The sequence below is a fragment of the Canis lupus genome, chromosome 12, assembly GCF_011100685.1.
Source record: "Canis lupus familiaris isolate Mischka breed German Shepherd chromosome 12, alternate assembly UU_Cfam_GSD_1.0, whole genome shotgun sequence".
Taxonomy (NCBI): domain Eukaryota; kingdom Metazoa; phylum Chordata; class Mammalia; order Carnivora; family Canidae; genus Canis; species Canis lupus.
This window is the reverse complement of record NC_049233.1, coordinates 44110516-44129925: the sequence shown is the minus strand read 5'-3', so window position 1 is coordinate 44129925 and position 19410 is coordinate 44110516. Positions and strand designations below refer to the sequence as shown.

General features: G+C 40.6%; 1 protein-coding gene across 3 annotated transcripts; it reads right to left on the bottom strand.

Annotated features, from left to right (window-relative positions):
- Positions 1-4105: 4105 nt before the first annotated feature.
- On the bottom strand, positions 4106-18550 carry PRSS35 (serine protease 35). 3 transcript variants are annotated; one of them, XM_038554641.1, is made up of 4 exons: positions 13925-13942; positions 13601-13715; positions 13290-13390; positions 4106-6970 (listed from the first exon to the last, which is right to left on the bottom strand). In XM_038554641.1, exons 3-4 carry the CDS (start codon positions 13367-13369, stop codon positions 5707-5709), a joined length of 1344 nt encoding a protein of 447 aa, XP_038410569.1. In that variant the 5' UTR covers positions 13370-13390; positions 13601-13715; positions 13925-13942; the 3' UTR covers positions 4106-5706. The 3 variants fall into 3 exon arrangements, with proteins under 3 accessions (XP_038410569.1, XP_038410571.1, XP_038410572.1); XM_038554643.1 differs by lacking the exons at positions 13601-13715; positions 13925-13942 and adding an exon at positions 11689-11905 and having other exon boundaries at positions 13290-13345; XM_038554644.1 differs by lacking the exons at positions 13290-13390; positions 13601-13715; positions 13925-13942 and adding an exon at positions 18428-18550.
- Positions 18551-19410: the final 860 nt, after the last annotated feature.

Sequence of the window (19410 nt, the reverse complement as noted above, 5' to 3'; positions counted from 1 at the left end):
CTTCCTCTGCCCCTCCCCACATGCCCCCACCCCCACTCTCGTGCACATGCACCCACACTCATTCTCTGTCCCTCAAAAAACCAAAAATTTTAAAATATATATATCTATAAATACATATATATTAAACTTTTCAAATAAAAATTTTTCTATGATATAATGCCTTCCAGACTCATACTGAACATACTAAATTTAAAATTGATCATGTAATCATCTTTATAAATATGACATATATTGATATGCCTCCATAGGCCAGTGCAGTTCACATAACTAACTGCACCAATACAATAGCTCCAAATGACTATAGTTTTATGGTCTTTATACTTTTTTAAAAGTAATTTAGTACTTTGCTGGCATCCTTCTTTTTTGTCGCTGTCACTTCGTGGGGCTATTGTAGACTTGCCTTTGCAGCTGCCTTCTAATTGTAACTTGAGAAATCAGATTACCAAATTTGTTAAGATTATATCTAGAGTAAAAGTAATTTCATGTCACTCATTTTTGGGCTAATATTTTTTATATTTTGGACACTTCAAATTTTATTCACAAAGGAAATTCTAGATAACATGTTAATTGCATGGCATATTACAAATTACTGATGAAATTAAAAGTAAAATATTTAGAAGAGTAAGGAAATGGGTGGTCATCAGACTAAGAGCCTAGAGGAAGCTTCCAAATTCTATATTTAGTTGTGTGAGCAGTTTCTGAAGTACTCACTTTATCTATGCCACGTGGGTGAAAGTATGCACACTTTTTCAGTTTATGAATTGATACATACAGGATTTCAATAACATAAATGGGAGTTTCAGTATTAGTAAAATGTTTACAAACACAGATGTTACAGCCTCAGTTTGGTAACTCCATACTGGAATGAATGCAGCAATGGATCATATGCTCACGTGGACTGCCATGTAGCAGTCCCAGTGCTTGACGAAAGTAAGTGGATTTTAAGATGTTTTCGGAAAATTTTATTTTTTTTAAATTTTAAATGATACTAAAGCAAAAAGAACTTAGGGACAAATTTTGATGCAGAGATTATCTGATTAAATCTTTATATGGCAGCTGGAGAGGATGAGCAGTACTTCGGCAGCCTGGCTCCTGTCAGTTTGTAGGCATTTTTATCAGAAACACACACATGAGTCAGGAGGGAATATGGGAAATATCTGACACCTTAAGTGCCATGCTACAGTATTTCAGTAATAAAATTCTCATTACAAATAAATATTCCTATTATTTAAATATAGCTGTATCTTAAGTGCAATATACAATTAAGACAATACCTCTAGTATTTTGAAGCCTTGTCATATAGCACAGAATAAGTAATGCCCTGAAAGAGTAAGCCTCAAGCTATACTTGGTGGTATTTTTTAGCATGCATTTGTCACCTCCTCTATGCCAGGTACAAGCACTTGACGTAATGATGAAAGTGGTGAGAAGGAGATCAGTTGCCTCGAGCTACCATTCAGACCCTCTGACTAGTTCCTCTGGTGGCTGCTGTGTTTGTGAGGTTTCCTGGGGCTGGCACAAGGTGCAACTTGTGGCTTTTTAATGGACACCTGTTGTGGACTATGCCCCCAAAGTTCATGCCCCCAAAGTAATGCTATTCAGAAGTGGGGTCTTAGCAAGGTAATTGGGGTTAGGTGAGGTCATGAAGGTGGGGCCCTTATAATGAGACTATCCCATTATAAGAAGAGACACCAGGGCTCCTGGTTGGCTCAGTTGGTTAAGCATCTGCCTTCGGCTTAGGTCATGATCCCAGGGTCGTGAGATCAGCCCCACATTGAGCTCCCTGCTCAGCGTGGAGTCTGCTTCTCCCTCTCCCTCTCCCCCTCCCTCCTGCTCATGCTCTTTCTCCCTCTCTCAAATAAATAAAATCTTTTAAAAATTAAAAAAAAATAAGAAAAGACACCAAAAAGCTCGTTTGCGTTTTCTCTGAATGTTCACAAAGAAGAGGTCATGTGAGTCCACAGCAAGATGGTACCTAGCAAAATTTCAGTTGTTTAAGCCATCCAGTCTGTGGTATTTTCTTATGGCAGCCAAAACTAAGACACCACCTTACCTGGAGGTAAAGCAAACTAGCCTAGATTTGAATTGCAAGTTAAGTTGGCCACCATGCTCTGGACAGTTGGACTAACTGAATCAAACTGCCAGTTATCAAATGTAGAAAGAAGTAGACAAGGAATTTCCCTCCCTAGGCTTTATTTATAAGTAGAAAAGAAAACCATCTAAGAGGTTTATTCCCCTCAGTTAAATAGTGAATCAATAAAGAGTCATGAATCCATCCATACACTGACCTCATCTGATGAGAACATGATTTCATGATCAATTAGACCATATCTGCTAAGTATCTTTGAGCCTTATGAGTAGGGCATTAAAGAAAAAACAATTCTAGCCGGAAAAAAATCAATTTATTAAAAATATTTTTCCATTAATTAATTGGAGATGTTTACTAAGCATTAAAACTATTTTTTAAGCCTTAGCAGGTAATCTTAAAATCAGTAGCGAAAATATATTTGTTATAGTGATACCATGTAAAAGAATAATGATGCTATTTCTAGGCTATTTGCAGCTAGAGATCCACATTTTTGTAATGCTCTGTACTTCATTCAATTGCCTTACCCCAGTATTCTTAATTAAGGATCACAGTTCATTTTTGATAAGAATAAACATCCAATTTGCTAGCATAAGGCCAAAGAAGTATGAGTAATTGAAATGTGGAGATTGGGATAAAATACAAGATGAACATATAATTTCTGCAGAATGTAACAAATTGAACTAATAATTTAAACTAAAACAGTTAAGTTATATTCCTGAATTAATTTTAATAACCAATAAATATTTAAGTAGTGAAGTTTTTATTACTAGACAACTGCTTGAATGGAATGTGATGGAGGAGATTAAAATCTAAATCTTGAGGTAAGCTAAATGATCTTTATGGTCTCTTCTAATCCTGAGATTCTATCTAGGAAAAGAAGAATTTCGAAGAATTCTTTGATCTACAAATAAAAAGGCCAATGATTTGTCTGGAACTCTGATCTTAGTCAAATATGCATTTAAATATTTTTTCAAAAAGAATATTTGGTTTTTGTTTTGTTTTGTTTTTTATGACAGGCACACAGTGAGAGAGAGAGAGGTAGAGACACAGGCAGAGGGAGAAGCAGGCTCCATGCACCGGGAGCCTTACGTAGGATTCGATCCCGGGTCTCCAGGATCGCGCCCTGGGCCAAAGGCAGGCGCTAAGAACATTTGGGATTTAAATAAGCACATCGAAAAAGCAAAAAAATGTTGTCTCTTCTGCCCACACACCAATTTGAACAAGAAAAAAACAAGATGAAATACATTATTTGGGTAAAATAAAAACCATATAATTCTAAATTTCAGCTGTTTTGTAAATATTTATAAGGAGTTACTTGAATTCAAATCACTGTTAAGTTTCTTCAGACAAAAAGTCACTATAGTTCTTTGCACACAGTAGACATCATGTGTGTGCATGAGTGTATCTCCTTCAGCTAAGTGAAGTCAATTTCTATTTCAAATCTGGTAAGTATAACAGGAAAAGTATGTGAAGTAAAACTTTCTGAATAATGTAAGTATACTTTAGTGGCCCTAAGTTATAAATGGTTCATGATTCACTTGGAAAAGAGAATGGCAAAATAAAATAAACCTTTGCAAAAAAAATAGGCTAAATTTTATATTTTTCAAAGTACAATGATTTTAAGGAAATCATATGGATTTAGAATTTAAGCTTAGGCTACAAACTATCAACACCAAGAATATCATAAGTTATTCTGAACTTACACAAATCCCAGGAATTATTTTCTAAGAATCTAAGATGAAGATTTTGTGTGTTTCCAAGCTTATAAGTGTGCAAAATTCACATTGAAATTTGTGTTTCTTTCTGTTGGAATGATCATAGAGATGTTCCCCAAAATGATTTGATCAAAATCTTTTGAGTCAATAGCCCTATCCCACTAGCACCAAGGATAAAATACTGCTTAGTGAAATGCATTTGGAGTTAAATAAAATCATTTTTTAGTAAATGACACAGTTAATTTAATATTCACTAAGATCCTGATTATAAAACATATTTACAGATACAGTAAAAGTTATGATTTATTTTTAATTTTTTATTGAATGGTTTTTTAAACAGAATTGCAGTAAAGAATGTATACTTGTATTGAATTCCAGCTATTTTGGACAAGATTTATAAAACCACCTTTTATCACAATCTTATCAAATATTCTTTTGCATACTAAACAAGGGTATACTCCCCTTTCTCTTAAAAAAATAACATGTAAAATAAATTTGAACTCTGGCAGAATCAGTGACTCAGGTGAATCACAAGAGAAAAGAATGTGTGCTGTAGGAACTGCCAAAAACAGGAGACCAGAAATTAGGCCGCAATTCCTGAATTTTATGGTGCTCTCACTTGTAAATCACTAAAACCCTTTAAACATAATAGCCTGAGCGAAACTCCTTTTACAACCATTCAGCAAATACCTGTTCGTTCATTCAAGAAATACGTAACTACTCTGTGTTTTGCCTGAAAGCAGACCCGGGATTCTGATTCTGTCGCTGGGGCTGCCATGATGGCCAGCGCGACAGCACAGCCTTGGTCTGAAATAATAATAATGAAAATAATCAGACCCTTCTTTTAAATGTATATGTGTCAATTATATTCATTTTTAGAGATTTATCTAAAAACACTAGTCAGAGAAATCACCCAAATAATATGTGTATGGCCCTATTAAGAAAGCTGAAATCTGTCAAGGGGAAAGGCTCTTTCTTGAGAAAGACTAAAATTCCTGCTCCTCAAACTCTAACACCTCACACACAGGAAGACTAGTATTAAATGATGAGGCTTTCAAAATCATTTATAACTTGTGAACTGTCTTCCCTCTGCATTCATGAAAAATCCATGTTTTGAACTTCAGTTAAATAATAACTTGAGATCCTAAAATACCTCAGCTTCCCTACTTTTAAACTAGATTCATTTCATAGAACAAAGTATTTCTCCCATTTTTAAATAATACACACTTCAGTCGATATTTTTTAAAGCAGTAAAATAGTTGATAGTTTTGTTTATAAAGCTTGCTGTACCTTATAATTCTTAAAAAAAAAAAAAAAAAAAAAACTAAACCAAAGTTTCTCAGACCCAACAGAATATACTATATAAACACAGAGGGCATGAGCCGAATGGGTCCATCTCCAGGCGGTACAAACTGTTGTAAATTACTGTCTCTATCCTTCCTCTAATCATGTTACTGTCTACATCTGTATATGTGGTTTCACATTTAATATGCACCAGCACCCTATTAGATTCTTAGAGTAGGACCCTGAGAATAAGTCCTTTAAGAAATCACATAATTATAGTACCAGTTTGAAGTTTTAAACAAGTTTTAAACAAGTTTTAAAGTGTCTAATTTGAAGAAGGCAGATAGAAACAAAAGACTTCCCACAAATACTTATCACCATGTAAAGAAGAATATATCCTTGACATTGAGGTGCCCATCTAGTTTCAGCATTTGTACCTAAGGATTTTTTAAACATATGAAAAGCTCCTAATTTTGAAAAGATAAATTTATAAAAATGTTGAATGCTATTATTGATAGGGTTCAAGTCCAGGCATAGCCTATGAAGTGATCTTGCTACAATAATTGTAACTAGTGTGCTCTGCGATTTAGAAAATCTATGGACTCTGTACGGATTTCTGTTAGCCGTAAGTACAGTTGGCATTATCTCCATGAATCCAGAGGCAAATCTGGGCGTACTTGAGGGGAGTGATGCGCACAGCCACATTGTAGTCCTTCTGAACACCGTGGACATCCACCCATTGATGGCCTGAATAGACTGCAATGATTTTGCGCTTCCAGTTCTTTTTATCTGGCTCTTTCAGACGTAGATAGACCCCAGAACCAGTGGAGCCCGATTCAGCATCACAATATTGATAGAGCAGATCACTGGATTCATCGGACACACTACAAAACCGGTAGACTAACTGGTCAGCCCTATCATGATCAAATCCTGAGAAGTGGATCATTCCCCCAGGCAGCTTCTTGATGGTTGGACTGATTCCTAGTTCCATGTATTTCTTTTTGTGAGCGCGCTTCAACTCCAGAAGAGCATAGTCATAGTCCAAGGCAGCATCCCCCTTCCCTCCTCTAGCCCAGCCTTTGGGGATGTGGGTATTCTTAACCCGGGTCCACTGGAAGGAGGGCCTTCCCTCAGCGACTCTCTGACCCCGACCAGATTCCTTTCTTCTTCTTCCACCCTTGGCTCTCTCCAGATTGTCTTTGGCACCCTCTCGCTGGTCACCACCATTCACTTCTCTCCTGCTCCTCTTAGAACCCCTACGTTTCTTGCCACCACCCTTATTTCTCATCTTCAACAGCCCTACCCTTAGCTTTTTACTCCCTTTGATATAGTCCTTTCCATCATGCACACAGTGGGCAGCTGTTAGAACGTGGCTGGGGGAAATGAGAATGCCACTGCAGCCCGTGGACAGCTTCACAGCTGTATTGAAAGGGAAATTGGTTAAGAACTTTTTGTCCAAGATGCTGAACCTGCTGTCTGTGCCATAGACCTGTCTCTTTCTCCTAACAGATACTCCTTTCATGCTGATATTTTGAGTTGGCTCAAGGACCACATCTTGAATTTTCACTCTGGTCAAGGTTCGGGTGCCATTCTCAAAGACGGTCTCATAGGAAAGAGAATCTTCCAGATCAGAAAGGCTGGGAGCTGGGAGTTCTTTCTGGCATTCAATGCCACACACTCTGTTGAGCACCATCTTAGCATCTGCCTCAAAGGTGGGGCTGGTGAGATGGAAAGTCCTGTCACTGACAACCCTGGGTATTTTTCTCAAGTGCCACATAAAATCCTGTTCCATTTCAGATCCATCAATGAGGGTCCACCCGAGGGTGAAAAACATCCAACAAAATAGCATATTTTCCATTTTGTTCTCCTTTTTCTCCTTTGTCCTTAAAAATATAAAAACAAAGAGAGGCTTTATAATGTTCCCCTTTTAAGTATATTACTTATCCCTTTCATTTAGAAATGTACCATCACCACAAATAGGAGTCCTTATTTGCACTGTACTTAGATTTTACTGAGATTAGATAAAACACCTTGTTCAGTAGGCTCACAGACTTCCAAAATTAGTAAATTGTATTTCACCCAACCTTCCTTCCACCCCTACCCCACCTTCCCCCACCCCCACCTGCCATATCTGCCTCTACTTCCCCAGACAGCCCAACACATGGGAGGGTAAGATGGAGTGGAGAACTGGGGTTCTCTATTGCCTGAGGATTCCTTCCTACGTCTCCTACAACCTTATTTCCAGGTGATTTAGAAAAAAGCCACAGATGTCCCGTACTTTCCCCTACACTTAGCTTTTTAAGAGCAGGGATCATAAATTCCTCATTCCTAGAGTATATATAAATGCCTAGTACAGAGCTCAGAAAATGTTCATTATAATACAGTGAATTTCCTTAAACCATGGTTTGCAGACCTGGCTGACCGATGGTGCAATGTACCATGCACTTTTCTTAAAACCAAGTTGTGCCTGGAACTACCACCTAAGCAAAGCAACATACAAAAATGCCTCACAGTAGAACTTTACCATGTATTAAAATTAGCTGTAAGAATTTAAGATCGTGGTTCTGAATTTGCCACTTGGGGAAATATGATCATGATTAAATATAGTCCCCTTTCATATTAGTCTCATCATCTAAGAGCAGTGCTTTTGTTAAATATTTTTTAAGTTGCCAATGTTTAATAAATTATATAATACCTCTTCTATTTACATCTTCTTGCCTTTTTTCCTGCTTCTCTAGGCTCACTAGTATGTAAATCTGTTTCGTAGAATCGATGTTTATCAGTTTTTGCTTTGTGTAGGTAGGGGACAGTGGTAACATTCTTTAGAGCAGCAATTTTGAACTTCCAGGTCGCTACTGTTTGTGAGCTATGCTCCAAGTCATTTTTGACCAATAGCTAAAATATCAAGGCTTATCATATGCTATTCATTTTATAGAAAGCTGGGACAATTCAAGGTCAGATTATTCCTACAGTACCATTACTCTTAATGTTTTCTGATAAGGTTGCTTTTTGTTTGGGGATTTTTTGGGGGGGTTTTGGCATGGAAAAAAAGCTAATGAGAAATCTTAGGAATGGCCCACAACCCATGGCACACCTGCAAGATCCTATGCACTGTCATGAAAAGCAAAAGTTATCTCTGAGGCAGAGTTGAATATGGGCATCTTTTGACATAAGAGAGTTCATCTGGCCATATACAAGTAGAGAAGTTTGTTAACACACTGATAGCATTCTTTTGATAAAACAAAAACATATACTACATGAACCACTTTACTGTTTAAACATGATGTATTCACTGAAACATGACATAATTAATTTGTATCATCATATATTTGGACATATTGAGCAAATTTAGAATAATTTTTTTTAGATTTTATTTATTTATTAATGAGAGATACAGAGAGAGAGAGGCAGAGACAAAGGCAGAGAGAGAAGTAGGCTCCATGCAGGGAGCCCGACGTGGGACTCGATCCTGGGTCTCCAGGATCAGGCCCTGGGCTGAAGGCGGTGCTAAACCATTGAGCCATCTGGGCTGCCCTAGAATAATCTTTACCATGATTTGGCATCAGCAAAATTACATAGAAGTTTTGCAATTTCCATTTTTTTTTATCTACTCATACTTGAAGGCGGAGCAATGGTGATTCTGATTAATATTAGACTGTCTTATTTGCTAAATAGCTTGTAATTTTATTTTGGAGACAGGGCACTCTTCTGTACAGAGTGATGGATATCATCAAAAAATCAATAAAGAACCTAATTCAGAAAAAAATCCACACTCATATCACAATATTTTCTAATCATCACCATGACAAATGTCACTTTATACAAAGCAAGAATTATATTGGTAATGATTTTGTTGAGCTAGTTAGTATTTTGTTTTGTCATCTCCTATGCAATTTTCACAATGAACTATTTTGTCAGTTTTATTTAACTGAATTATAGTGAAAAAGACTAAAAACTCAGTTAACTATTGAGGCCTTTAAATCATGTTTAAGTGGGTAGTTCTCAAGATGAAAAATTATGTCTTTGCCTAAAATAAAGCTAAAATCATAGTTATTTGCTGCCTCTTAGCCTAACAACAAAGCAAAATGGATTATTTTTTTAATGTGTGTGTATTTGATATATCTACTTGATTCTTAGCAAAATTTCAATCAGGAAAAACTTTTAGTGTAGGCAACAAAATCTATAAAAATCAATTTTATTAATTTAGTTCTTTATGACAACAGCTATCCATTGTGAACTTAATATAAGAATACACTACAGGGCACCTGGGTGGCTTAATCAGCTAAGCATCTGCCTTTGGGTGAGGCCATGATCTTAGGGTCCTGGGATCAAGCCCTACTTCGGGCTCCCTGCTCAATGGAGAGTCTGCTTCTCCCTCTCCCTCTCCTCCTTCCCCCTTGCACTCTCTCCCTCTCTCCCTCTTTCTCTCTTAACCAATAAGAATAAAGAAAAGAGAATTCTTTATTCTCAAATAAAGAGAATTTATTTCTTTATTTCTAATTATTTCTTTATTTGAGAATAAAGAGAATTTCTTTATTTGAGAATAAAGAAATAAAATAAAGAAGAAGAAGAATACACCAAAGAGGGGTGCCTGGGTGGCTCAGTCGGTTGGGCGACTGGCTTTTCATTTTGGCTTGTGTTGTGATCTCAGGGTCCTGGGATTGAGTTCTGCAATGGGCTCACCACTCAGTGGGGAGTCTGCTTCTGTCCTTCTCCCTCTCCCTTTGCCCCTGCCCCCACTCTTACACACGCTCTCTCTCTCAAATGAATAAGTAAATCTTAAAAAAATATATACACCAAAGACTGAAAGTCAGCCAAATATCCACGGTGAGAAATACAAAAATCACACCGTACATGTTAAGACTTCATACTAATGATCCGTGGAGTAGTAAATGTGTGAAAGGCATTCCCAGGCAAAACGGAGGATATCTAAATCATGGTACTGTGATATCGTTTCCCCAGTTAGGTTTTTTTTTTTTTTCTCACTACTATTTAATTTAGCCTTACAACTAAGACTATTTAGGGATTAGAAAGGCAGAATGCAAATATTATATGGTAATGATCTTTTGCTACACAAATCACTGAACATGAATCTCAAATATAGAAATTCCCTTACTCTTTACCAATAATACATGGACTCTGTGCCATAATTCTCTAGGCAGACTTTTAAGAAAGCCCCGTGTAATGATGAATTTTATGTGTCAACTTGACTAGGCCAAAGAGTACCCAGATATTTGGCCAAACATTATTCTGAGTGCATCTATGAGGGTGTTTCTGGAAGAGAGTAGCATTGGAATTGGTAGATTGACTAATGCCGGCTTCCCTCTTGAACGTGAGTGACCCTCATCTAATCAGTGGAAGGCCTACATAGAATGAAAAAGCTGACCCTACTGTGAGGAAGAGGAAAGTCCTCCTGCCTGCTTTGAGCTGGGACATTGGTTTTTATTTTCCTGCCTTTGGACTCAAAATAGGAACAACTCAAAATAATGTTATTAGTTAACAAAAGTCCATAGTTGTATGGCAAAATAACTCTACCATATTTAAGGATGCCAGGACTGCAGTCCTAGACCTGGCAGCAGTGTCAGCATCACCCAGGATCTTGTTTAAAATGCTAATTCTCAGGGCCCAACCCAGAGCTACTTCCCAAAACTCTCCACAATGGCAGGGAAGGGGATGGGTGGTGGGATTCCCAGCTATCCGTGTTTTGACTATAGCCCTCCAGGTAATTCAGATACTCAGTACAGTTTGAGAACCACTGCCATAGTAAAGGCCCTGGGGCAGCATCTTGAGCCATAGCCCAGAAGGCAATTTATCCAGGGATAATTGCTTAACCAAGTTCCAAATGACCTCTGCTTCATCTTTGGGTACAAATCTATTCTAAGCTTTGCTCTTTTACTGTGTTAGCAACTGCTAATATCAAATGGTTCAGCTATTAATAAAGAAAAAACATACTTTTATATAAGTAAGTTAATAACACATCTGAAAAGACTCAAATTCAGTAGGCTGGGGGGAAGGGGAAGAATGAGCAAAATGGGTGAGGCGGAGTGGGAGCTATAGGCTTCCAGTCATGGTTAAGTCATGGGAATAAAAGGGACAGATGAGGGAATTCAGTCAATGGTATTATAATAGCGCTGTAGGGTGACCCACTGTAGCGACATGCATGGTGAGCACAGACAATATAACCTACAGAATTGTCAAATCACTATGTTACATGCCTGGAACTAATGTAACATCGCATGTCAACTATACTTCAATTTAAAAAATTCAGTAGGCTTGCATGTAATGCTTCCAACATCTGATGCTACAAATTATGCAAGAGCATGGAGTTGCCAGCCCTGTCTGGAGTCCTTTGAGGGAGCTCTGTTGCTCTGTTACAGTGTACCACAGGAAAAAAAGCTATGCCCACATCTATCCTTGGGCATGGGAAGGGCAGAGCCTTATAATATGACTTCAGAATCACAGTAATAAGAGGACATGAATTTAGTTAGCCTAATTTGGCCTGTAATTTAAAATTGGACAAATGTTTAAGGATACTTCTTTTGGAAAAATCTAAGTTTGCCTTGTGGTAAAATGTCAGTGTAAGGTAAATGATAGCTCTTACCGATAGAGCAATCCATGGTTCAGTGGACACATCTACATGTGCCCATCATCCAAAAAGCACCAACTCATTGATCTAAAGAGACACAGTCCCAATTGGCGGGGCAGCCATAATATTTTGAAAGCTTTAATGTCCCGTGTCTTCCTTCATCCTCCTTTTTCCTGTTTTCCGTCATAATTGTGACCTTCACTGTCACTTTCCAGATGCCTTGGATTTGGGGCTTCAAATTCCAATTTTGGTTAACAAAAGTGAGGTTATGGGTCTCCGCCATGAGTCAGTGTACACACAGTTGATTATAGGTTGGATCATGAGGACAAATGGAGTAGAAAGAAATTAGGGAGGAAGCAAGAATCAGGATTTGTAGAATTCATCTACGAATTACCAATGGAGCAGACTTACTCCACATTTGTACTTGGTCTATATTAATAGAAATAACCACACAAAACTACAAGAGATAACTTACTATTCCTCTGTTTGTTCATGCTTTCTTAGAGGTGTGATTGCTGATAGTATTTAGAATATTGGACCATCTGTACCAGTGTTGTGGTTATGGGTATTGACCGAGGAGTTAAGAACACTTGGACTAAGTCTCCTCTTTACCACTTACTGGGTGAATGAATTTGGACAATTCATTAAGTTTGGTTTCAGCGTCCTCGTCTGCAAAGTGGGGAAAATAGTAATCTCTACCCTAGAACAAAACCGTGGGGATTAAGTAAAATGATACAGCCAGAGAATTATCTCTGAGCCCAGAGCATAGTAAGCAGTCAATAATAGGTCCTTTTATAATTATTATTCTACTTTAATGGGTGAATTAATATCACTTTAAAATAGTTTATTACTTAAGCCAAAGCTATAGCACTTAGTTTTCTAAAACTAAACAAATATTTTTATTTCAGGATAGTTTTAGACACACTCGCAAACTCCCCTTTTCTTTGTTTTGTGATTTTTTTGCTCAAGAACAGCTACATTTTAGAGACTTCCCAATGAATGCTTTCCTAATTACTCACGTCTGTGAATATCTGTGGCTTTGAAATATATTTTTCTCAGAGCTTTTAAACTTAAGTGTGATTAAACATTACCCAGCCACAGAACACTTGAATTGCATTTCCTGTGTCTTATTTATAGCCTGGATCTACATTAGGAATTCTAGAACTGCATCAGGCCTTCAGCCTAAAAAGAAACAGAGTCAATGTCAAAATAATTATTTCAAGGGAGTGGTTTACAGTGAAATAAAAATCTACATTTTCGAGTGAGTCTATTCTAGAGTGTGTAGAACTTTACTATAGCACAACATAATTATAAGACTCAATGCCCCTTCTGTTTTGGGTTTTTTTTTTTACCCCAAGAACTGTATAGTTAAGCTTAAGTAGGACAGGTGGACTAATGAAAGATTAGATGATTGTTCACTATACTAAATATTTCAAATGAATTATTTTTCCTTTATATGAAAATAAGAATGCTGACTTACCATAAATATCATGATGTACACCTTAAATATGCATCGTTTATTTTGTCAATTATACTTCAATAAAGCCAGAGAAAAAAAGAAAAGAATTTGCAGGGAAGGAGTTGCTCTCCCTCACCAGGTATTGATTTGTACTTACTCAGGCCTGTCTCTGCATCTGGTCCCTTGCTCTGTATAATTAGGTACTTGTCCAAATTCGTGTGTATACTGCGCTCCCATAGAACATAATTTTACATGAACCTGTCAAAGATTTTGTAGGGGTGGTGTGGGTCAGGGACTGCTCACATCAATGACCTTGGAGAGCCAACACCTACTTCTACCTAATGTGTATGTTATGACACAGAAACTATTGCATAGCCACTTTTAATAACACGCCTGTGTTTTATTTAGCCTTTTATGTTTCCAGCCATCTGCCCCTCCCGACAACTCCCACATGCACACACTACATACATGCAGAAATATGCACAGCTGCCTTCACTTCTGCTCCACTTTCGTCTTCCACCCGCCCGCGAAAGATTGACACACAACAGGTAGACACCAGGGCCTGGCCCAGATACTCTCCATCCTGAAGGCAGGAGTGCTGGTTTAGGCAAACAGCCACAGTGGGAGAGGAGGAGCATTAACAGGGAGAGTAAGCAGGTGTGCAACGGGCATCACATGCATTCGGTTGCAGAGGTCACTTGCAGGAGCTTTAATAGTCACCCTCACACAAGGGGCGCTGATGTGGGGGAGAATGGGTATTTTGCAAAGTCTAATTCCCCTTGAGGCCCTCACCTAATGTCAGTCACTGACTGGAGAGCTGCCTGGAGACAGCGGTTCGGTTACCCTGTGTCTGGAAGCATGGTGAGGAGAAAGCAGCAGTGTCAGTGATTATAACAGAAGGCGTTTCAGTGATGACGGAGGCAGCGGGCTTTGCGGGCATATGATCTCATGAGGGTTACTAACCTCTCCCAGCAGGATTTCCAACACTGGTTAAACACGAATAGTATTTTAGAGTATTTCTGAGAGAAACGAATATGCTGTATCTTAGGGCACAGCAAGCACCCACAAATGACAGCAATCATTATTAATATCAAACAAAAGGAATCAAAACATAGGTAGATATTTAGAAGGGATCTCAAACATCTCTAACGGCCATGCACCTCATTGTGGCAAGCCCAATAATGGCTCCCGAAGAAAGCCCCATCTGAATCTCCGGCACCTGTGAATATGTTCTTTCCAGGGTAAGGGAGACTGCACGTGTGCTTTAGTGAATTCTTACAAGAGGAGATTAGCTGGGATTATCCAGGTGAGGCCCATGCAATCACTGGTATCCTTATATGAAGGAGGGTCATTGTAGGCGGCCTCTAGAGCCTGCAGAGGGCAAGGAAACAAATTCTCTCCTCAAATTCCCAGAAGGAATGCAATCCCGTGGACCCTCTTGACACTTCTGGATTCCAGAACTGTGAGATAACATGTTGTTTTAAATCTCTATGCTTTTGATCATTTTTACAGCAGCAGCAGCAGATACATTAAGAGCCTAGTTTTTACAACTGTCTGCCCTGGATGTTTAGAAAGGCAGAACAGTAGGGAGTGACATAAAGTGGAAAAGAAAGTTTGGTTCAGACACTTTGACATAAAGGAAGATTTTCATTTTAAGGAAAATTAAACAGTCATGCAGTTTTCCAACTAAAAAGAGAAGATCAAGTTAAAACCTTTTGGTGGCGTGGAGCAATATTGCCAGAGACAAGAACTAGAACGGGGTAGATAAATGTGTTTATTCAACATACACATACTGAGTTCTATGTTATGCACCATTTCAGAGTTTCTTTCCTTAAGAACCTCTGCTGATAGGGGCGTCTGGGTGGCTCAGTCGGTTAAGCATCTGCCTTTGGCTCAGGTCAGGATCCCGCCATCCTGGAATCAAGCCTGTAATCCAGCTCCCTGCTCTGCGGGGAGTCTGCTTCTCCCTCTCCCTCTGCCCCTCTCCCCTCTGCTCGTTCTCTCCCTCTCCCTCTCTCTCTCCCCTCTTTCTTCCTCTCACTTTCTCTCCCTCAAATAAATAAATAAAATCTTTAAAAATATAAATTAAATTAAGAAAGAACCTCTGTGATAATCCTCCCAACCTGTGGAGCTGGAGTGGAACACGTCCAACATACCTCTCAGCTCTAAAGTCTCAGACTAAGGGATGCTTGGGTGGCTCAGGGGTCAAGTGGCTCAGGGCATGATCCTAGGGTCCTAGGATTGAGTCCCGCACTGGGCTCCCCGCAAGGAGCTGGCTTCTTCATCTACCTATGTCTCTGCCTCTCTCTGTGTGTCTCTCATGAATAAATACAATGTTTAAAAAAAATTTTAAGTCTGGGCAGCCCCAGTGGCTCAGTGGTTTAGTGCTGCCTTCAGCCCAGGGTGTGATCCTGGAGACCTGGGATCGAGTCCCACATCGGGCTCCCTGCATGGAGCCTGCTTCTCCCTCTGCCTGTGTCTCTGCCTCTATTTCTCTCTCTGTGTCTCAGGAATAAATAAATAAAATCTTTAAAAAAAATTTAAGTCTCAGACTAAGCCACAAATGAGAAAACACAAGTAACTTACCCATCAGTGATCCTCAAGAAGCTTAAAAGCACTGATCGCTGGAGCAACCTGCCTGCTGTCTGTACTGCCACCACTAGATGGCAGGGCTGGCCTGCTGATAGCAAATCTGAAGTCGCGTTTAAATTGTTTACATTCCCTGAGCTATGATACAGAATTTATTTTTAAAGCATGTAAGATTCAACAGGGGGATACATCCCACTGGCTAATAATATACTAAATGGTCGTTACATATGGAATTTATCACATTTAGAAAGCCCATCTACGGGCTACAAAGCCTATCCTGATGAACTGAAGGCTGATGATGCTGTCTACAGCCAGACAATTTTCTGGCAGGTGGGTTTTCCAAAAACCATTGTAGTGCCAACACACTTCCACTCTGACCTACAGCACTGCTAAATAGTCCCCGAAATGTGCTGCAAGGCCTTTCAACACAAAGGAAAATCTTCAACTTGCCAAATATTCCACATATGTTTATCAAATACTTTATAATCCATTACCAGAGGATAAGCTGTCCACTGACTCAATGCTGAAAAGAAACGGCAAGAAAGTTCATTGTCAATGTGCCAATTTCTTTTCAAAATACCATACCATAGCACTATTTTCAAGTTTAGTTTCAGGAATGGAGACAAAGTAATGTCTGCTTTAAAAATTTGGCAGTACTTGAGGGTAGGAAGATGGTAAAGTTACACAGTTGATTATTTTACAGTAACCCACAACTTCTGTTTCTCATCACAATAAAAAATAAAACCCCCTTTGTTTTTTAGCTCTTTTTCCAGGGCATGGACATTTCAATTTATGCAATGGATATGCTGTGTGTAAATCAACTTTGGGGTGAAAGCCCCAAGGGAACCTTGTACTGACTCTCTCATCCACTGAGATAGGAAGCACGCAGCATATGGCTCCTGACTTATTTTATATCTTGCAAGTTGGCCTTTCAGAGCCAAGAATATATATGAATGTATTAGGCTGGCTACTCTGCAGGCTTTAAAGCATCTGAGGATCACAATGTTGTTGGCCAATTGTGTATCAGTTTAACTTATTTGAAGCTTTTGGGGAAAAAATGGGGTTAAGTGAAGTTATAACTTTTCTCCCACTAATTTGACTGTGCTGTTTCCCAACCTCTCATCTCAGATTTCTCATCTGCAAAGTTAACTCAACGCCAGCTGAGGTGGCTTCAGCCTCCAGAATTCCAAGTCTGATTCTATTGTTAAAATGCAATATGCTGGCCTTGGATATTTGAGCGCTGGGCAGAGAAAGATAAATAATTTACTTGATAGGGTATATTAACTCACATTAGCAATTGTTTATCTTAACATATAATGTGCACAACCTATGTGCCAAGCACTAAGCTAAACAATCTCACATTTAAAAACATGAAAAAGGGAACTCTGGGTGGCTCAGTGGTTGAGCGTCTGCCTTTAGCTCAGGGCGTGATCCTGGAGTCCCGGGATCGAGTCCCACGTCAGGCTCCATGCATGGAGCCTGCTTCTCCCTCTGCCTATGTCTCTGCCTCTCTCTGTGTGTGTCTCTCATGAATAAATAAATAAAATCTTAAAAAAAAAAACACGAAAAAGATTCTTAAGAATGTACAGGTTTGAGTTGTCTGCAAGAAAATATGGGCCGAGTATCCATGCTCAACCTCCTCTCACACTAAAGGGGTTCCTCTAATATTTCCTAATATAAATGAAATTCCATATACTTGGCCACTACTTTCAAGCCTCGATGTCTTATTTGGCTGGAACTTGAACATTCTCTCTTCTAAATTATAAACCAGATTCTAAGCATAGCATAATTCTCCAGGATTATAGGACTCTTATAATCCGCTGTAGAGAGGAGTGTATGGGGATAAAATGAGAATTAATTTTAGAAGTGAGCAGTGTTAATAAAAGGGGAGGAAATACCTAGATAGGACAAGCAGCTTCTTTTCAAATCAGTGACAGTGTAAAAAGGTCAAAGGAAGCTGGTGGGAGTGTTTCTACAACTTTTCAAAAAACTTTTTTATTGTGGAAAATTTCCCAACTGCACAAAAGGAGAGGGAAAAGTTAAAAAGAAAAAAGAAGTAGAGAAAATAATACAACCCCATGTGCCCATCACCCAGCTTCAACAATGACCAATACTTGGCCAATCTTGCTTTGTCTATCTACCCCGCCCCCGCCCCTGCCTTTTTTGGGGGGGATTTTTAAAGCAAGTACAAGACTTTTCCATTTCATGTCACCTTCTCATTTTAAAAATGTTTTTCACTGCTCCTTTTGCTGACCTGTGCAGCCAAGTTGATGAAAGACAGACAGACAAAAAAGTCTGAGACAGACAATTGTTCCTAGCTTTCATAGTAACCCTGCCAACGAGGCTTTCCACCGGAGTAGACTTTCCAAGAACGTTTTTAACACCTCTTTCAAATGGCATCTGTTAATAATCATAAAAATCAAGAGGGTCCCCTCTGGTACTGCTGAAGTAGAAAGAATTCCATTTATAGTCCAATGCAAACACCGTTACTGTTCACATTAAACTGCGCCGAGGCGGGCACACACACTTGCCTGCTGGGAGGGTGGTTTCTTTGAGGTCTCTAAGTGCTAAGTTGGAGCCCTACCTTCGGAGCCCTGCAGAGCAGCTCCACTCGGGCGGGTCTGCCTTTCTCGGGAAACTTCCAGATTCTTGGGTCTTGCCCTGTCCGGGGTGGGGGGTGGGGTGGGGGGGCTGCTGCGTCCTTACCTGCGAAGCCTGTTGGGTGCTCGGGCGCTGCCCAGCTGGGATCCAAGGCCCCCGGGCGGTGCCGGCGCGGGCGGGGCGGCCGGGCTGCAGCCACGAGCCTCGCGGACCCGCAGCACCGCCGGCGGCTCGTGGCGGAGACTGCGGAGGAGGCCGGAGCCGAGCTGCGCGCCGCGGGGGAGATGGGAGGGGAAAGGGGGCGATGACGCCGGGCGGACGCGGGGCGGGGGGGCGAAGGAGGGAAGGAGGGGGCTCGCGGAGCGGAGGGGCGGCGTGGGGGATGGGGGGTCCTCGGACGAGCGGAGCAGACCTCACGCCCCAGCATCTCCGTCCCCAGGGGGGAAATAACGAAGCACTGGGAAAAGTCCCCGAGTCGATTCACCAGAGATGTGCGTCCCCGTGACAGCGTGCATCCTCAGGAGGGGGCTTGAGAGTTGGGGAGGAGGGGTGACGGGAGCATGTGGGGATGTTCACTGGGTGCCCCCCACCCCCGAGTCTAGACCCCAGCCGTCTAGAAGAACCAGGGCTGCTTCCCCAACCCCATCCCAAGCTGTCTCTGTCGGGCGTCTCGCTTCCAGGGCCGCCCCCCCCCCCCCCACGGGCCCATCCGACCAGAGCCCACGCGCGGGGCGCGGGCTGCCTCTGGGCCCAAGTCCCCGCGGGCGCCCACGGGTCCCCCCAGCATCCTGGGCCGCCGCCAGGGGGAGAGCGTCGCTTTCCGTCCGCCCCAGGGCTACTTGGCCTTTTCTGTAAGAGTTCCTGATGCTCGCCCCGCTCTGTCCCACCAGCACGCTACTACCCTCCCTTGTCCTTTCTCACTCTCGCCCCTTCGGAGTGGCCGCTACGTGCAGATCACTGATGCAACGTCCCCTGAGCTGCTACCGGGCGGCAGGTCTGCGGCAAGATGCACCCATAACAAGTACAAAAACTGGGTCCTGGACCTCAAAGAAGGGCGGTCAAATGAAGTGCACGGGTATTTAGAACAC

Excerpts from the sequence above, each read along its gene's own strand:
- PRSS35 (XM_038554641.1), bottom strand. The coding sequence starts at position 13,369 with ATGGGAGCGCAGTATACACACGAATTTGGACAAGTACCTAATTATACA. Across the intron at positions 6,971-13,289 it reads AGATGCAGAGACAGGCCTGA|GACAAAGGAGAAAAAGGAGA; the intron begins GTAAGTACAAAT and ends TATATTTTTAAG.